The sequence below is a fragment of the Desmodus rotundus genome, chromosome 10 (genome assembly GCF_022682495.2).
Source record: "Desmodus rotundus isolate HL8 chromosome 10, HLdesRot8A.1, whole genome shotgun sequence".
In the NCBI taxonomy this organism is placed as follows: Eukaryota; Metazoa; Chordata; class Mammalia; order Chiroptera; family Phyllostomidae; genus Desmodus; species Desmodus rotundus.
Genome location: NC_071396.1, coordinates 94,467,519 through 94,484,214, shown reverse-complemented (window position 1 = coordinate 94,484,214; position 16,696 = coordinate 94,467,519). Strand labels below are relative to the sequence as shown.

At 42.6% G+C, this 16,696-nt stretch overlaps 1 protein-coding gene across 4 annotated transcripts in view; it reads right to left on the bottom strand.

Annotated features, from left to right (window-relative positions):
- KATNAL2 (katanin catalytic subunit A1 like 2) overlaps positions 1-16,696 on the bottom strand; it is a 60,078-nt gene that overhangs the window by 28,262 nt on the left and 15,120 nt on the right. For 3 of the 4 annotated variants that reach the window (XM_024580434.3, XM_045187967.2, XM_045187968.2), the window contains exons 2-7: positions 12,208-12,278; positions 9,204-9,370; positions 7,747-7,789; positions 3,818-3,935; positions 2,542-2,640; positions 17-115 (exon numbers count right to left, since the gene is read on the bottom strand). In XM_024580434.3, the coding sequence (XP_024436202.3) occupies positions 17-115; positions 2,542-2,640; positions 3,818-3,935; positions 7,747-7,789; positions 9,204-9,370; positions 12,208-12,278 (597 nt within the window). The remainder of the gene's footprint in view (positions 1-16; positions 116-2,541; positions 2,641-3,817; positions 3,936-7,746; positions 7,790-9,203; positions 9,371-12,207; positions 12,279-16,696) is intronic. The other variant, XM_024580435.3, reaches the window with a different exon arrangement.

Genomic DNA, 16,696 nt, shown 5'->3' with positions numbered 1-16,696 from the left:
CATTTTGGCCACTTACGGAAGGGTCTGGGTTACAGCTGAAGCTGTTCAAGCCAAGTTCGCTGGTTGTTCCTTTGATAACATCTGTGAGCAGCCCTCGGAAGTCAACGATTTGGCCCTGAAAGGGAGTGATGGTTATTGACACCATTAAAACTTGAGGGAAGACTATCATTAATAGCTCAGCTTCATTAAACCAAGACACATTTATGCTCCTTGCTGTGTCGGGCAAACTTAAAGTAAAGCTTTAAAAAGCACCTGCACTAATAATGAACAAGGTAATTTCCTGAGGTTGGGGCACTCTAGAATAAAAAACAAGTTGTAAATAAATTCTTTAGAATGAAGTTGGTTTGAATAGAAATTCACAAGCATTTTTCAGTTCCTGACACATGCCACCTGCTTCCTTACATGTCTATTTCCCCTGTGCTGTCTCCTTCTTCGGAAACGTTCCACACACAGGAAGAATTTATTGGCACAAGAGTAAAGATAGTTCCTATTTACTATCATGGGCTTTCACCACTCAGCAGCGTACCTAATACAAAATAGGTGTGCAAAGTACCTTGTGAAGATTATTTCCAATTCTTTTTTTTTAATTAATTTTTTTTCAATTACAGTTTACATTCAATATTATGTTGTATTAATTAGTGGTTAGACAATCATATAATTTACAAAGGGTTCCCCCTGATATCTCCAGTACCCACCTTACACCATACATAGTTATTACAGTATCATTGACTATATTTCCTATTGTGTACTTTACATCCCCATGACGGTTTTGTAACTACCAATCTGTACTTTTGATGATTTCTGATTCTAATAACACCTCTGCTCACCAGGCGTGGTGTCCTAGTTTCATAGATGTGGAGGTAAGGCCGGGGAAGTTAAGTGATCTGCCCATGGCCACACAGCTAACAAGTGACTTCAGGCCAGGATTCAAACTCAGATGCCTGTCTCCCATACTCCTTCCAACACCTCCTTGTCTCCCCTCTAGAAAGAAGGAAGAAGTAAGGATGTGTGGGAAGACAAATATCAATAACTATAGCTGGCATTTATTGAGTGTTTATTGTGTGCTGGGCACCCTACTAGGCCCTCCATTCATTATGACATTGAAAGCAGCCCTATGATTATTTCCATTTTTCAGAGGAGAGAGATGAGGCTTGGAGAGATTAAGCAACATGAGCAAGGTTACACAGCTGGGAAGGTCTGAGCTGTGGTTTGAACCTAGGCAAGCTGACTCCAAAGGCATTAATTACCTGGAAGAACAATACGCCTAGTAAATTTGCAAGGGGAATCCTGAAGCCAAGGGCCCTGACATGGCAATGAGAGACACATTTTGGAGATCAGCCCCCTGGCCATACACCCTCATTTAGCTTATGAACATTTGAAACGCTAGGGAGAAAATCTTGTACATTTTACCCTGAGGGCATTTCTGCTGAAGGAGAATTTATAGCCAGACTCTTTCAAAGGTTAAGTGCTGGGTTAAATCGTCCCTTCCTTATGACCTGATCAGAAACATCCATTTATATGAACTAGAGACATTCAGGAGAGAAACCAATGCCATAAAACTACTAAGCACAAAACTGCCTGAATATACAGTGAAAGCTGTAAAGGTGAACAGGGGAATATTTCTCCACAGGAGGCACTAATTCGAATGGTAGTATCTCCAGCAATCACTCATATAGTTGAGGCCCTGAAAAGGAGCCAGTTCAGGCCAATGAGATGGCATCCTTGCTTTCCAAGGAGACGCTGCCAGCTTCCCCTCCAAAGACAAACAACCCAGAGTTCGGTTTGGCCAAGAAGAGTTGGTTGGGTGTAAGCCTGCAGTCTGGAGTTTGAGAACGTGACCAAAGAAAGAAAGATGACTCTTAAAGAAATACAACCCGGACGTTACAATCAAGAGGTATGTTGGTGTTGATGCTGCTTTTCATTTCCAAGTGACATGTTCTACCTATCTTTTGCCTATATCCACTCAACTGGGTCTTTTCTTTTTGAGAAATTATGATTTACAAATCAGGACATGAGGCTTATTATGAAAGAGGTAGAATATCTCTCAAGGACAAGATCAGCAATCTGGTAACAGAGGTTTCATGGTTCACAGGGAATTACGTTTCAGCTGAAGCCAGACCTCCAAGGAGAAGGGTGATACCACTAATCAACAACCAGTGACAGGGCAGGAAGGAGTGAGGATGAGGCCACAGCTTCTTCAGTAATGCAAAACAGTCAAGCCCACGTTTATCGTTTTAATCACAAAATGTTTACACTGCAAGGAACATTAGAAGCCATCTCTTCCAAACCCCTAACTTACAAAGGAGGAAACAGCTCCTTAGAGATGGATCAGTTCATTCAAGTTCATTCATCCAGAAGGCAGATTCAGACCAGAACCCCCAGGGTTCTAATCCTCACAGCCACTTCCCAGTTCACCTCACAGCCAGCCTGTGATCATTACATATTAACTTTTCTGTTAGTCAAAAGTAATGTTTTTATTTTCATTTTTAAAAAGGAAAAGGAAATTCCCCTTTTGGTGTCAGGTTTATGAGTTCCACTTACTTTGTGTGGATGGATGTTTTCTTCTCTGCCGCCTCTGTGGATTCCTGATATGCTTAAGCCAAAGTCAGTGCTCTCCATGCCAGCATTGTTGACAACCTCCTAAAGAAAGAGGAAGACAGGCAGAAGTCAGCTGTGGAACGCAACACAGAGATGCTGGCTGTAATTGCCTATCCCATCATGCCAAATCAAATGCTGGAGGTCAGTTCTGTACATGGGAAACCCCACGTGTAATTTGGCCACTTCTATGTAGCCCCAAGAGGAATTAATTATCTGCCTGTGCCATGGAAGGAGCTGGCTTTGGAAGCCAGGGTCTCTGAGCAGCTTTTCCAGTAGAAGAAACAGTTGGGTTTCAATCCATCACCACTCACTGGCTTGTCTTTTCTCCCATGACCAGAGGCGTTTGTGGCCAGGGGTGACTGAATTTGGAGAGGCAGCAGAGTCAGCCAGCTCCTATGGGATTTATCCTGCTGCCCCTCCACTTCCCTACCACCTGGGTCAGACTGTAACGGCCAGACCAACCCACCTCTTTGAAGGTGAGATGCTCCTTTTGACCAACTTAGACCAACTGGGTTTCATGATTATTTCTTTCTATCCTTCCAGACATCTTTTATGTTGATTCTGTTTCACAGTTTCTATAGGTTTTCTTTCCTTGGAAACCTGGTATGTTTTGTTCTGAACCAGGAGGTTCTCTGCATGGATCCCCTGAGTCAGGAGCTGTTGGTTTCACCCGCCTGCTGGACTCTCTCCTCTTGTTGCCCATCTCCTCCCCAAGAAAGCCCAGTGTGGAGGTCTGAGGTGGGGACCAACCATGTACATTTTGGAAAAACCCAACAGGAGACTCTGAAGCTCAGCCACACGCAGGACTACCCCTGGCCTATATTTAGGAACCCAGGAATGTGCTTCAGGACAGGAAGACCTGCCAACTACAGTGACCTCAAAAGGGAGGATCGGACTCTGCAACAACCAGGCTCTCCTGCTATGGCTGGGCCCAGGGCTCACCCTGCAGAGCCTGTCACCCAGCGCTCAGGCCAGGGGACAGTCTGAGGGAGAAAGGAACCATCCTACGCACACTGAGAAAATTAGGAAGACTAGGGATTTGCCTGTAGTTTTTAACCCAGCAAATTGGAAGAAAAGGTGCAATTTAATGAAATCATACAGCAATTTTAAAAACATAGGTCCTCAAATAAATTAATTAATTTTTAAAATGTGACTATTTTCTTGGGTCTAGTTCTCAATCACCTGCGATTTTACCAACACCAAGCAAAACGTTCCCAACCTGTTTAGGATGTTCCTTATGGAGGGGTTTGGCTTCCCCTGGCTTCCCCACTGTGGTTTTGGACCGTGGCCTCAGGTGACTGATCTTAGGAAGATTTTGACAACTGTCACTCATCACCCTAGGGGAGGAGGAGGAAACAAAGACCTTGAAGGAAACTATTCTCACCACTTAGTTTGAGGGAACTAAATGATTTGTGGAGCGCACTTGAAGAGAGTTCTTGAAAGATAGGCAGGTGTCCCACGATGGGGCCCCTCCATATGCACCACCCCCCACCTGCCCACCCAAGCTCTGACTTGCTCAGTCCATCCACTGGGCTCCTCCCAGGCCAGGGTAGAGGGCCCACCTCCTCCTGGAGGCCCTCCAACTCACTCTCTTCATTTCCCTTTCATGCCCCCTGGCTGTAGCCCTTCTGTATATAGCTTTATTTTCCCAAGAACACATTGCTTTACAAACATCCTTGCATTGTTTCTTTCCACCTTTTTTAAAGAGCAGCACTCAGACCAGAGAAAGGTACAGGAGAGGAAGGAGTCCTCCACTTAAATGAACGAGCATTAGGAAGCCCAGGAATGGTAATGGAAAACATACAATGTGGAAGGGAGGGAGGGAGGAGGGAGGGAGGAAGCCAGCCCAGAGATTTGTCCATGGCTTCATCCAGTATGCAGGGTGTGACCCTGCCTACTTGAAATACCTCCCATCACATTGTGTACAATAAACAGCAAAAGGGGCCCTGGCTGGGTGGCTCAGTTGTTTGGAGCATCATTCCATACACCAGAAAGGTTGCAGGTTTGATCCCCAGTCAGGGCACATACGGGAGGCAACCAAATCAATCAATGGTTCTCTCAACTCTCTCTCCCCCCTCCCCCAAATCTTCTCTCTCTAAAAATCAATAAACGTATCCTCAGGTGAGGATTAAAAAAAACATAAAAAGGTGCTCATGGAAGAGAAGCAACCTTACCTCATCTCTGTTGTCACAGATCACTCATATTTGTAAAACACTTTTCACCAGAATTGTGTACTTCAGGCACAACAACGTCAGACCACTGGCTAACTGAGGTGGAGATGAGAGGTATTGACTGGGAAGGGACCCTGCTGTTGGGCTGCCAGTGCATTCGTCTGTGTCGACGTTACACATAAATACAGAGAGAAATAGGACTTGCTTGGGAGCAGAACATGAATGTCCAAACCATCAGTTATTTGGTTCTCTCTGTTTTCTTCTCCTTACATGTGAGATGCATTTGCAGGGGGAATTTCTAGAATTTTTCTCCCTATGTTCTAAGTGATCTCAGAGAGCTGCTATTTCAACTCCATTTCTTTGTGGGAAAGAAGTTGTTCATGTATGATATGAATGTATAGCTATTTGGCCAGAAGACCATCCACACCAACACCACCAATGTTCGAACGTGATGGCCCGGTGTCAGGCCTGCGGGGACGAATGTCATAAGAGGTGAGCAACGGGCAGTTTCTCAGGGCATCTGGCTTTCATTTGTAAGTTAAGAATAAGAACCACTATCCCTCAGGCCTTTTCCTGGCACAACAATGAAGTACCTATGAAATGAACACCAAATATTTACTAGTGCAAACCCTTGTGAACAGCATTAATTTAAATGAACAGAATTTATACACATACACACATACACACACTTAAATTTGCATCAACACCCATGTGGGGCTCTCGGGGGCCTGGCAGTCTATTTTCCCACTGTGATTTCCTACTGGAGGCAACTGACTCACAGGTTTGCTTTAACACGACCAAACACAAGTGCACTAATGTGCAGCTCATTTCCAGTCAGTTCTAACAATGGTAAAATGCTTCCTGATATGGAACCACACTCACCCTGCGTTAACTTAAGTCACCCTCCAGTCCTAGGTGTGCCCTGTGGAATTTGCAAAGAAAGTTCCCATCCCTCTTCAGAGAGGAAGATGTCCACTGTATTGCTTTAGGGACCTTCCCCACCCCAAGTTTTCTGTTCTTCAAGCCAAACACCCCCAGTAGCTCCAATCATTCCTAAGGTCATCTGGCTTCCAGATTCTTACTCATCCTGGCCACCTTCCCTTTGTCCACAACCTCCTCCTTTCTGGACACTATTTCCATCGAGGAGCCCGAGGCCACGCTGGCAATCACGCCACGCTGTTGCCCGCACCGCCTCTGCAGTGCACTCAGATTCCTGGGTTCCTTTGTAATGGGGGAGCTGTTTGTTGTGAATCTTTGGTTACAGCTTAAACCATACTTCATTAAATTTCCTCTTATTTTGAACCCACCTCCCAAACTATCAGGATCTTTTGGCATTCTAATGCTGTCATCCATCACATTAAAGAACCTTTGGGTCGGCTAATTTGTCAGCAAATCTCTGAACGGGGAGCTTGCTCTCTGGTGTGAGATGCAAGAATTAGAAAAAGGCACTTCCATTTGTTAATAGACAGCCTCATGACACAACCTCTCGTTTCAACAACTATCTTTGAGTATAAAATTGTAAACAAGCACCATTCATTATTTTCCTAGTTATCCTTCCCGACTCCAGCCACTTGCTATCCAACCTTCATGTCTATTGGTACAAACATCTACTCAGAGAAGAGCAGAAGGAACCCCCAGCCACCAAGCTCTACCCCAAGAAGGAAGCAAAGCGCTCCAACGACATTCGCTCACAGAATGTTCTGCCAGGTAAGAAACGCTGAGCAAATTCCAAGCATGAACGTGTGGCTGAAAAAGAATCAGAATCCAAATGTGTTCCCCAAAGCTTGTCTCATAAAATGCTCCTCACTGATTTTATTCACAGGTAGTTATTTATTACCAGAGTCTGACTAGCTTTATGGAAACTATAAATAAAAGAATAACACTGGTCAAGACAGTGAAACTGTCCCGAAGGGATAGCACAGAGCAAGGGTAGCCTCGGGCACAGTGTTACTACTGTCCCGTCATTACGCATGTGGGGCCCCACAGCCATTTCAGAAGCGACGCCAACAGCCCCATGAGGTGTCTGCTTTTTCCTTGTTAGGCTGCAGACCAGGGGCTAGAGTCCCGAGAGCAGGGAGCTTAGCAGGACACATGGAACTTGTACCTCCTGAAGGCCTACTGAGTAGCTTGTGATGATAATCTAAGTTTTCTTCAACTGCATTCTAAGATTTAAAGAAATTTTGTTCACTGACTGAATGGTTGTGGGGCCCCTACTGGAACCCCACTTTGACCTTCCCTTGAGGATGGGCCTTGTTATAACAGCAGAAATCTACAGGCCTTCACGCCTCAAAGCTGTGCCACACGGGGCAGCGGTACCCTAACCTGGAACTGGCCGTCTCTGAAGAGGCTCCGACAGTGGGTGTGGGTCGGAGCGGGAGGCAAGTGTGGTGGGACCTTGTGTCTACCGAGAAGCATCAGGAGACAGAGAGGCTCCATCAGATGCTGCAAGTCCCAAATGAGACTTGGATTTGAGACACTAGAGAAAGGAATGTAGGTGAGTGTCAGAAAAGGAGGAGAAAAGAAAGACCTGACCCTCTTCATACAGGTCAGGACACGGGCGAGCACAAGAAACTCGGGGATGATTTAAAAAGGGAAAATAATATTGCTTGGACGTGCACTGTGTGCTGGGAACTCACTATGCATCAGAAACGGGCTCCTAGCTTGTCAGAAGTAGAGCCTGGAAGTGAACCCAGGCCCTTTCATCTCTGAGGCCCACCCTTTTCACACCACAGGGCCTGGAAAGACAGAGCCAGTGGGTACGATTATTTGCCATAGAACCAGGACAACTGCAGACACTGGCCCACGTCCTAGACATCTGTAACATGAGGGGAACGCATGGCTGGGCCCACCACAGTCACATGACCACAGCCTGCTATTGCTGGTACACAGGCATGGAGCCACACTGGAGAATCTTCTGGAAAGGGTCCCACAAACTCCTAGAGTTGAGTTGATCAAGGTGAATTACCATTCACTTTACCTTCTGGTCTTCCCTCCACTTCTTGGTGGTAGATTATTTTCTGCTGTGGCGAAACAGATATTGGGAGAAAAGGAAAGAATTTAATTTTTAAGAGAAAGTGATTTCTCAGATACGTTAGTCGTGTTACAAGGCTTTTAAGTTTGTGCTACAGCCTTTTGCAATTTAAAGAATCTAAGCTACTCTTATCTAGAGAGAGGTGAAACAGCTAGTGAAGAGAAAGTGGCTCAGGCTTCCCAAACATTTCCTCAGACACTGAATCTCTTGGAGACCATGGACCTACTGACAACTCCAGTATGGGCTAGCTTTGTAGATACCATTTCACTAGGTTTTCATGAACTTGACATTTTGCTATGGTCTGTGGGTACCAGGGTGATGCCATGAGTCTGGCAGGGAATGCTCATCAGTCGTACTCTGCCAGTTTACCTAAACATAAAGACATAGTGCCGTATCCCAGGAGAATGCATTGCCGAGCGAGATCAGAACTGACAATTTAGAAATTGGATCACGTAAATAATAGTTCTGGTGAGCCAGTGGTTACAAGTCAGAGCTTTCTTTGCCAAGACCCAGATCCACCAGCCAAGGACTGCGAGCTCCGAGCCCTGCACTGGAAGGGGGCTCAGATAATACCTCTCTCTCTCGGACCCCTTCCAGCCCTGAGATTCAGCCCCAGCTATTTTTAATTGACGTTCCTCTTGGTTTCCTGGTCCCCCCATGAAATGTTAAAGTCTGTGGCTTAACAAGTGCCTTGTAAACAGGACAATGATCTCCCTTGGTTTATAATTACTTCCCCCACTTACAGACTTCTAAGCCAACGTTACTACAAAACACAGGGCCCTTACTTTAGATCTTTCCTCCGGCCAGCCTCCTTGACTGCTAACCTATACTGGGTCTTTGCAAAATATTGATCATTATCTGGATTGATGGCTTTCAAAAGCATTTCATTATCTATACATGAGCTATTAGCTTCACCAATACTCATTTTCATGTTATTTTCCAGATAGATAATAGGTCTTCCTAACAAGAAAAGAGTCTTCTGTCATTTATCCTCTTCTAACAGCTCTTTCTGTCTCTAAAGAAGTGAAAGTAATGTTGGTCTTCTGAAGAGCACCTGTAAAGTGTATGACCGTCTAACCACTATGCTGTACACCTGAAACCAATACAAAGTAATAGTGAATGTAAATCGGAATTGAGAAAAAAATACTTGTGATACAATGGGATTTTGTTTTCATTATCTTAAAACACACGTTCCTCAAACAAATGCCAATATAGCTAAAGGAACGTCCATGTCCAGAGGGTCATATTTAAATTGTCTGCACTGGGTCTAAGGGAAGCTAAGGGATCTTTCTGGTCTCTTCTTTCAGTGCAGCGTAAGAGGCACCATCTATCTGGGAGGTAAATGAAGAAATGCTAACCTTAAAGATGAGATAAAGTTTTATTTCTACAAAATAGCCATGTACCTGTGTCTGATGCCTTCTTGACAATTTTGGGGTATTTCTGAAATTTTATAAAATAATAGCTCTCGTATTCCATCAAAATAGTTTCAAGATCAATGTTGTCGCAAACTTCAAAGCGTCGTAACCCCAGCTTAGTTTCTTGCTCCAAAGCATTAGCTGCATCAATATATCTGGTCATTTCACAGAAGAAAAAACAAAAGTAAAAAAATTAACTCTGGGTAGAAAGAATAAAAACAAACAGGCATTAAAAGTCCAAAGTTGTCATTGTTTAAAATGTTTTTGTAAGTGCTTAGTCATATAAGTAAGTCAACTAAGAAAATGTTTTGTGATTTACCTTTACTCATTTGTAGCCAAAAGTGAGAATTTGCCCAACGTGATTACCTCTTTATTTATGTTAGGTAACATATGGCATTTGACAAAACCCCAATTCAGCCCCAACAGGCAAGATTTGCCATCGTTGAGGCAATTCAAAAGAATATGTCACGAGCTCTGAAGGAAATTCCAATGACATGTTGATCAGCATCACCGAGGAAACTTAGTATGAAAGGATGTCATCCAGTTGGATGCATTATTTCTGGTAAATTTTTCATCAGTCACACATGACTACTTCTGGGTGTAAGTAGTTCCTTCTTCACGGTCACTTTTAACTGTTCAGTGGTAAAGCTGCCTGACTTAAGTGGTCTTAGTAATAAAAACAAGCGCCTTGTCTCACAATCCTCTGCAAGTGGAAAGACTCTCCAGGTCTTCATCTTAGTTCTTAACCTCTTTTTAAAAGCAAGAACTCTCTCCTGGAAACTGTACACATGTGTAAATATGCACAAATTCACATCCAATTTCAGGGGCTTATCCGAGGAGCTCAGATTGAGAGTTCCTGCTACAGGTTAGAGTTCTTTCTGCCTGACTTGAATGTGGAAGGTAGAAGGAGAAAACTTTTCTGTTTTTAATGCTCTCTTCCCTGCCCCAGACCCAGGCCAGCTGGAGACTGAACTTCCTTAAGGGATGTTGCCATGATTATTTCCAATGACCTTGCTAATTTTTAAAAACTTGCGAACTTCAACTGGCTGTAGTCAGTCAGCTTCACACTCACGGATGGCTCACCAGGCTTCTACATCCCCATTTTACAGAGAGGAGAACTAAATCCATTTTCCATTAATAACTTTTGTTTAGTATGAAGTAATATGTACTAACTTAAGAAAAAAATAGAAAATACAGATAAGTCAAAAGAAAATTCCACTATTCAGAGATAATGACTATTAACATTTTCTTTACCTTTCCAAACATTTTTAATGACTAAATATACATACACTTACATATATGCACTTGTGAAGCAAAAAAAAGAAGATGGAAACATATACTATATACATTGCTTGTAGTAGTTACTGACACGACAGTGTATTCAAAACTCCAGGATCATAGAATTTTGACTTAAAAAAATTTATTGTAGATGATGGCAGGTCCCATGTTTCCTAAGCTAACTGACCAAGGGAACAAAACTGCTTCTGTGTGTTCCTGTGACACTACTTGAGCTTGAACAAGGTCTGAACTTGATGGGGTTGGCCGGAGCCACTAGGGGTTCTTCACCAACAGAGTGACAGGACAGGACTTCAGCAAGAGGAGTGAGCTGCAGTGAGCAAGACACGGCAGGAGAGGCGGGGCGGCTGATACCGGGCACTGAGTCCCGAGGAAAGGCACGTGCACTGTTGCAGGAACCTGTGTCCGTGACCCTGCACTGTCTGATCTGGCCATTTCTCCCTCATGCACTCGAACCCTGGTCTTTGTTTCCCTAACTGTTCCACTCACGCAGGGCCCCTTCTTCTTCTGTACCCTGCCTAGAATGTCCTTGTGCACCACACGTCTGTTGCTGCTCTACACATCTTTCATTGTATGTCAACTGTAATTGAAAATAGAAAAATTATTTTTTAAAAAAAGACCAGCTCACATCATCTTTTCTACAAAGCTTTCTCTGATTGTTTATTCCAATCCACAATAATCTACCCTCTTTGCTGAACTCTTGATATTTTGTTAAAGGCAGGTCTATTTTTCTGACACTGATATGTCCTTAAAATCACCTATACTATAGTTCACTTTCCATCTTGATAATCCACTCATAAGTCCCTTTCCCAGCAGGTCTCAGGGAAAATTATCAACACTGAGTTTTCATTGATTGGATGTGAAAGGTGCCATCTCATGGCAGAAAGGGGGAATGCATGCTTTGCTAATACACAGCAAACTCTTTAGACCATAACAGGTAGGAGGCCAAATTTCCTGCCCAGTCCCCCACCCCGCCAGTTATAGGATGGGCATTGCACAGAAAAGGGCTGAGCATAGGTCATTCGGGTAAATGCAATGTCTTTATTTTGCAGGAAGAAAATTCGAGGATTAAGAGTGTTATTTCTGTGAGCATAGCCAGCGGTGGGACCCTGGGAAGCTCACCTGAAAGGCCTACGTGTCTTCAAACCTGAATGGGAAAAGGTGTGTATCACATGAACTGGGTAGCTTTGTTAATACAGCTTTCAAGTGCATAACACGAAAAATATCTAACTAAACGAGGCAATAAAAGTGTGTGTCTAGGTTGCTGGGGGAGGGGGAGGGGCCGGTAGAGCACAGGGGATTTTCAGGGCAGTGAAGCTAATCCGTATGATACCGCAGTGGTGGATACTTGACGTTATGCGTTTGTCAAAACTCATAGAACTGCATAACGCCAGACTGAACCCTGATGTGAACTATGGACTTCAGCTAATAATGATATACCAATATACAGTATTGGTTCATCGGCTGTGACAAATGCACCACGCGAATGCAAGGCGTTCATAATGGGGGAGACTGGGCAGGGTCGGGGGTGGCCAGCATATGGGAACTCTCTGTACTTTCTGCTCAATTTTTCTGTAAATATTAAACCACTCTTTTAAAAATGCAGTCTATTAATTGTTTTTAAAAGGGTGTATCTAGAAAAGCAGAGGTCAGAAAAAGAGAGGAATCATATCTAAATATATATAATATAACATACCCTTCTTGTGTTAAATAATGCAAAATCAAAATAAGAAGATTTTTTCGGCGTGCTTCTGTCCTCATCTCGCACTGTGAACAAAAAAGGAAAATTTAGATGCGAGGACAATGAGATACAACACTCCTTGTATCACAAGAAACCCTTGAAGGTAGAAGTACCCTGTCAAAACCGAGAAGCATGACATAAAGGCTGGAAGGCAGTTGGACGTGTCTCAGGATATAAAGTTGTTTTCCATTGTTATTTTCTTCTTAGATCTCACTTCCTAATTGTAAACTGAAGGTACCGTGATTTAAATGAGGATTGCGCTTTACTAGTTAACTTCTTACTGCCAAGATAACTGGCATTTTATTGCTTATAACGGTGAAGCAAGAAATACACCTCGTCCGATTTGCACCAGATTAAGGAAAGTGATGAAGATAAACTTGTGAGCCAGAAATTGGCTCTGACATCCCAGGTCCTTACCTGCTGATACATCTTAAATTCGCTCGGAGTCCCACCCAGTCCCTGCACAAACGTGGAGATGAGTTCCAGTAAACCCCTCAGGGGTGCCTGCACAGCCAAGCATTGAGAATAGAGGAGCAGAGGCCATAGAAGAGAGATTCCTGCATAATTATACCCTTATTCAAACTGGACGAATTTGTACATTTATTCGCAGTCTTAATATACTGCATTTAGTTATCTGGAATCTCAAATTTCCCTGAAATACATTCATAGAAGACTTTCAATAATATTTCCCTTATTCAAGAACAACTTTCATAACATCTTTTTCTAAGGACAACACAGGTAAGAATTGGATAAAAGCAAACCCAGCCCCTCAGTGGCCCAAACTGTGCCATGAAATCTACGTACAAACACACGCTCGTGACACATATAAAAACTTTTCAAGGCGTTCATCCAGAGCTTTCTAAAAATCAAACAGTACTATAATTTTTCTTTTTGGGTTCCTTTTTAATTGAACAGTAGTGAAGTATGTATAACAAGCAGCCACTTTAACCACTTTTTAGTGTACAGTTTAGACAGTGAAACTGTTGGCTGCCGTCCGTCTTCAGAGCTCCTCCACCCTCCCCGACTGAGACCTGGTCTTCACGCAGCAGGGACTCCCAGTCTTAACCCCTGGCAACCCCCGCTCTGCTTTCTGTCTCTGCGAGTTAGCCTGTGATGGGTACCACCTCGCAGAGACAGAAAGTGGACTCATACGGTATTTGTCCTTTTGTGTTGGCTTATTTCACTCAGCATGCCACCGGAGTTCACTCGTGTGGTAGTGTGTGCCAAAGTTTTCTTCTTTTTTTACAGCTGAATAATGTCACACTATACATTTTTAAAGAAAAATGATAGTCTGTCCAGCTCCACTACCCGACCCCACCCCTCACTCCCTAGAGACAACAACTGTAATTACTTCAGCTGTTTCTTCCAATATTTACCTCCATGTTTCTAAATATATCACTGTTTCATGACATGTGAATATTAGACATTAACAGTTAACTTCCTGTTAAGGCAGATGAGGAGCAGGCTGTTCCACACACTTCCCAGCCTCCCGTCCCCTCACAGTATGCAAAACAGTTTATTCTTATATTAATATTGATAAAGTTTTGTATTATTTTCCATGTGAACAACTGTAAACTTACTTCTGCTCCACCCTGTAAATTAACCAGGGCTCTCAGAACTCTAAGAGAAAAGAAAATTTATAATAATTCTTGAAGTAATAAAATATATAACATGAAAAGTAGTGACTTAGACTGGGATAAAATATTTACAAAAGACACATCTGATAAAGGACTGTTATCCAAAATATACAAAGAGCTCTTAAAACTCAACAATAAGAAAACAACCAACCCAATTAAAGATGGGCAAAAGACATAAACAGACACCTGACAAAAGAAGATATACAGATGCCAACAAAACACATGGAAAGATGCTCAACTTCATGTGTCATTAGGGAATGGCAAATTCAAACAACAAGGCACCACTGTACACGGATTGGAATGGCGCAAACCCAGAGCACTGACAACAGCAAGTGCTGGCGAGGACACAGAGCGCTCACTGCTGGTGGAAATACAAAGTGGCACAGTTCCTTTGGAAGACAGTTTGGTGGTTTCTTACAAAACTAACCCTTCTCTACCATAGGACCTGGCAAGTACACCCCATGGTACTTGCCCAGATGAGTTTGTATGTCTAGAGAGAAACCTGCACACTGATAAGTAAACTGTGGTGTATCTATACAATGGAATATTAATTGGTGCTGAAAAGAAATGACCTATCAAGCCATAAAAGGACATGGAGGAAACGTAGCTGCATAGTACTAGTGAAAAAAGCCAATCTGACAAGGCTACATAGTGTATGATCCCAACTATATGACATACTGGAAAATGCAAAACTTTGAAGACAATAAAAAGATCAGTGGGGACCAGAGTTTAGCGGGGTGGGAGGGGGGGTAGAGTACAGAGGATTTTAGGTGATTCTATTCTATACGATACTGTAATGGTGGATACACATCATTATAAATCTGTCAAAATCCACAGAATGTACAACAGCAAACGTGAACTCTGATGTAAACTGTGGACTTCGGGTGACTATGATGTGTCAGTGTAGGTTCATCGGGTGCAGAATGTTCATATTGGGGCAGCGTGTGCATGTGTGGGGGCTGAGGGCACGTGGGAATCCTGTGTATTTTCCTTTTTTTTTTTTCTAATTTTTTTGTATTTTATTTAATCTTCATTGAATTTTTTCCCATTACCTTTTCGTCCACTTATACCTCCCTCCCCCCAGCAGTCACACTGTTGTCCATGTGCATGAGCCCTTTTTCCTTTTTGCTCAATCTTTCCACCCCTAACCTCCCCCAGCTGTCACCCCACTCTCCATCTATGAGTCTGTCCCCATTTTCCTTGTTTGCTCAGTTTGTTCATTAGAGTCCACACATGAGTGAGAACATATGGTATTTGTCTTTCTCTGACTGGCTTATGTCACTGAGCATGATGTTCTCCTCACAGAGGCTAAACTTTTCTTCCTTTTTATGGCCGAGTATTAGGGAATCCTGTGTATTTTCTGATCAACTTGGCTGTGAACCTAAAACTGCTCTAAAAAATGTCTACTTTTTAAAGAGTGATAGATTTCTAAACAAATATATCAGACCTAATATATTTAAATGGAGTCACCCTTCAGAACAGGCACCTTGGCAAGCCATGCTTTCACTCCATGGCTCAACACATTTCTGCAGTTCCTCTAATTAAACTGTCTTCGGTGTAGATAAATGACCACAGTCTTACTTCAGCCTGCATTTACAAAAATAGCAGGTGACCAACGTAGAAACTTGGGACAGCGCATAAAGGCATAAGAAAAAAACAAAACATTTTAGTCACATTCTTTCAATCTTCTTACAACAGACGCTTCTTGTGTGTATTGATAACCTGTCATTTTCTTTTTTCTTAAAAACACTTTGTAAATATAAGGGTGGGCAAAAGCAGGTTTGTTGATGACAATAAAGAACTCTGTGCCAAAGTGTGCTGGAGTATAGCAACCAGAGTACAAGAACGTGTAAATAAGGAAGGCTGGCCGTTGGAGCACGTAAGAGATTGTATCGAAGTGCTCTGCGCCATTGTGACACTTTTCTGAGTTTATAAAGCGGTGGTAATAGTCATAACATAGGAACAACTGTAAACCTGCTTTTGCCCGGCCCTGTATTTTCCCAAGTCATTAAAAGTTTTTCTCAAACATGACTTCTAATAACTGCAGAGAATGAACCATAAATTAATCAATTCTCTGCTGTTGGGTAATCCTGTCGTTTGTCATTACTTCAAGTTATTCAATTTAAAAACATACTTTATTAATGGATTTGACTATTTCTAAAATCCAAGTTCATCCTCAAGGACAACAGATTAGATAACATTAGAAGAGCTTTGAAAGTGTATAGCTAGCTATTCTTAAAAAACGACATTGGGTACTTTTCAGTCTCTGTCCTTGAAGAGACCCCATCAGTCAAGGAGGGTTAACAAACCAAAAAACAAATTACCAAGAAGAGATAAAGAATCACGAAGCAATTACAGTAATTTTCTTTGCTATTTTTATTTGCTATTATAAAATACATAATTCACACAGAAGAGTATAGGAAACTTCCATTTATTTTGAATAATAATAATGACCAATACCACCCTGGGTAAGCCCCAGAGCACTGTTAGCATCTTAGAAATTCCCTCTTGTGTTCCTTTAAGATGTTTTCCCCTCCCTCCCACCAGAGGTAACTACCATCCTGACTTTTATGTTAGTTATTCCTTTTTTCTTTATGGATTTACCAAATATGTATATATCTTAAAAACATATTGTTTAGTTTTCATATTTTTGAACTTTATATGAATGGAATATGCATTTATTTTACGTGACTACTTTAGTTCCACAGTATGTAATTTCCCCAGTGAAAGTTCATATCAGCCCTGGCTGGTGCGGCTCAGTGGGTTGAGTGCCACCCTGTGAACGAAAGGTCGCTGATTCGATTCCT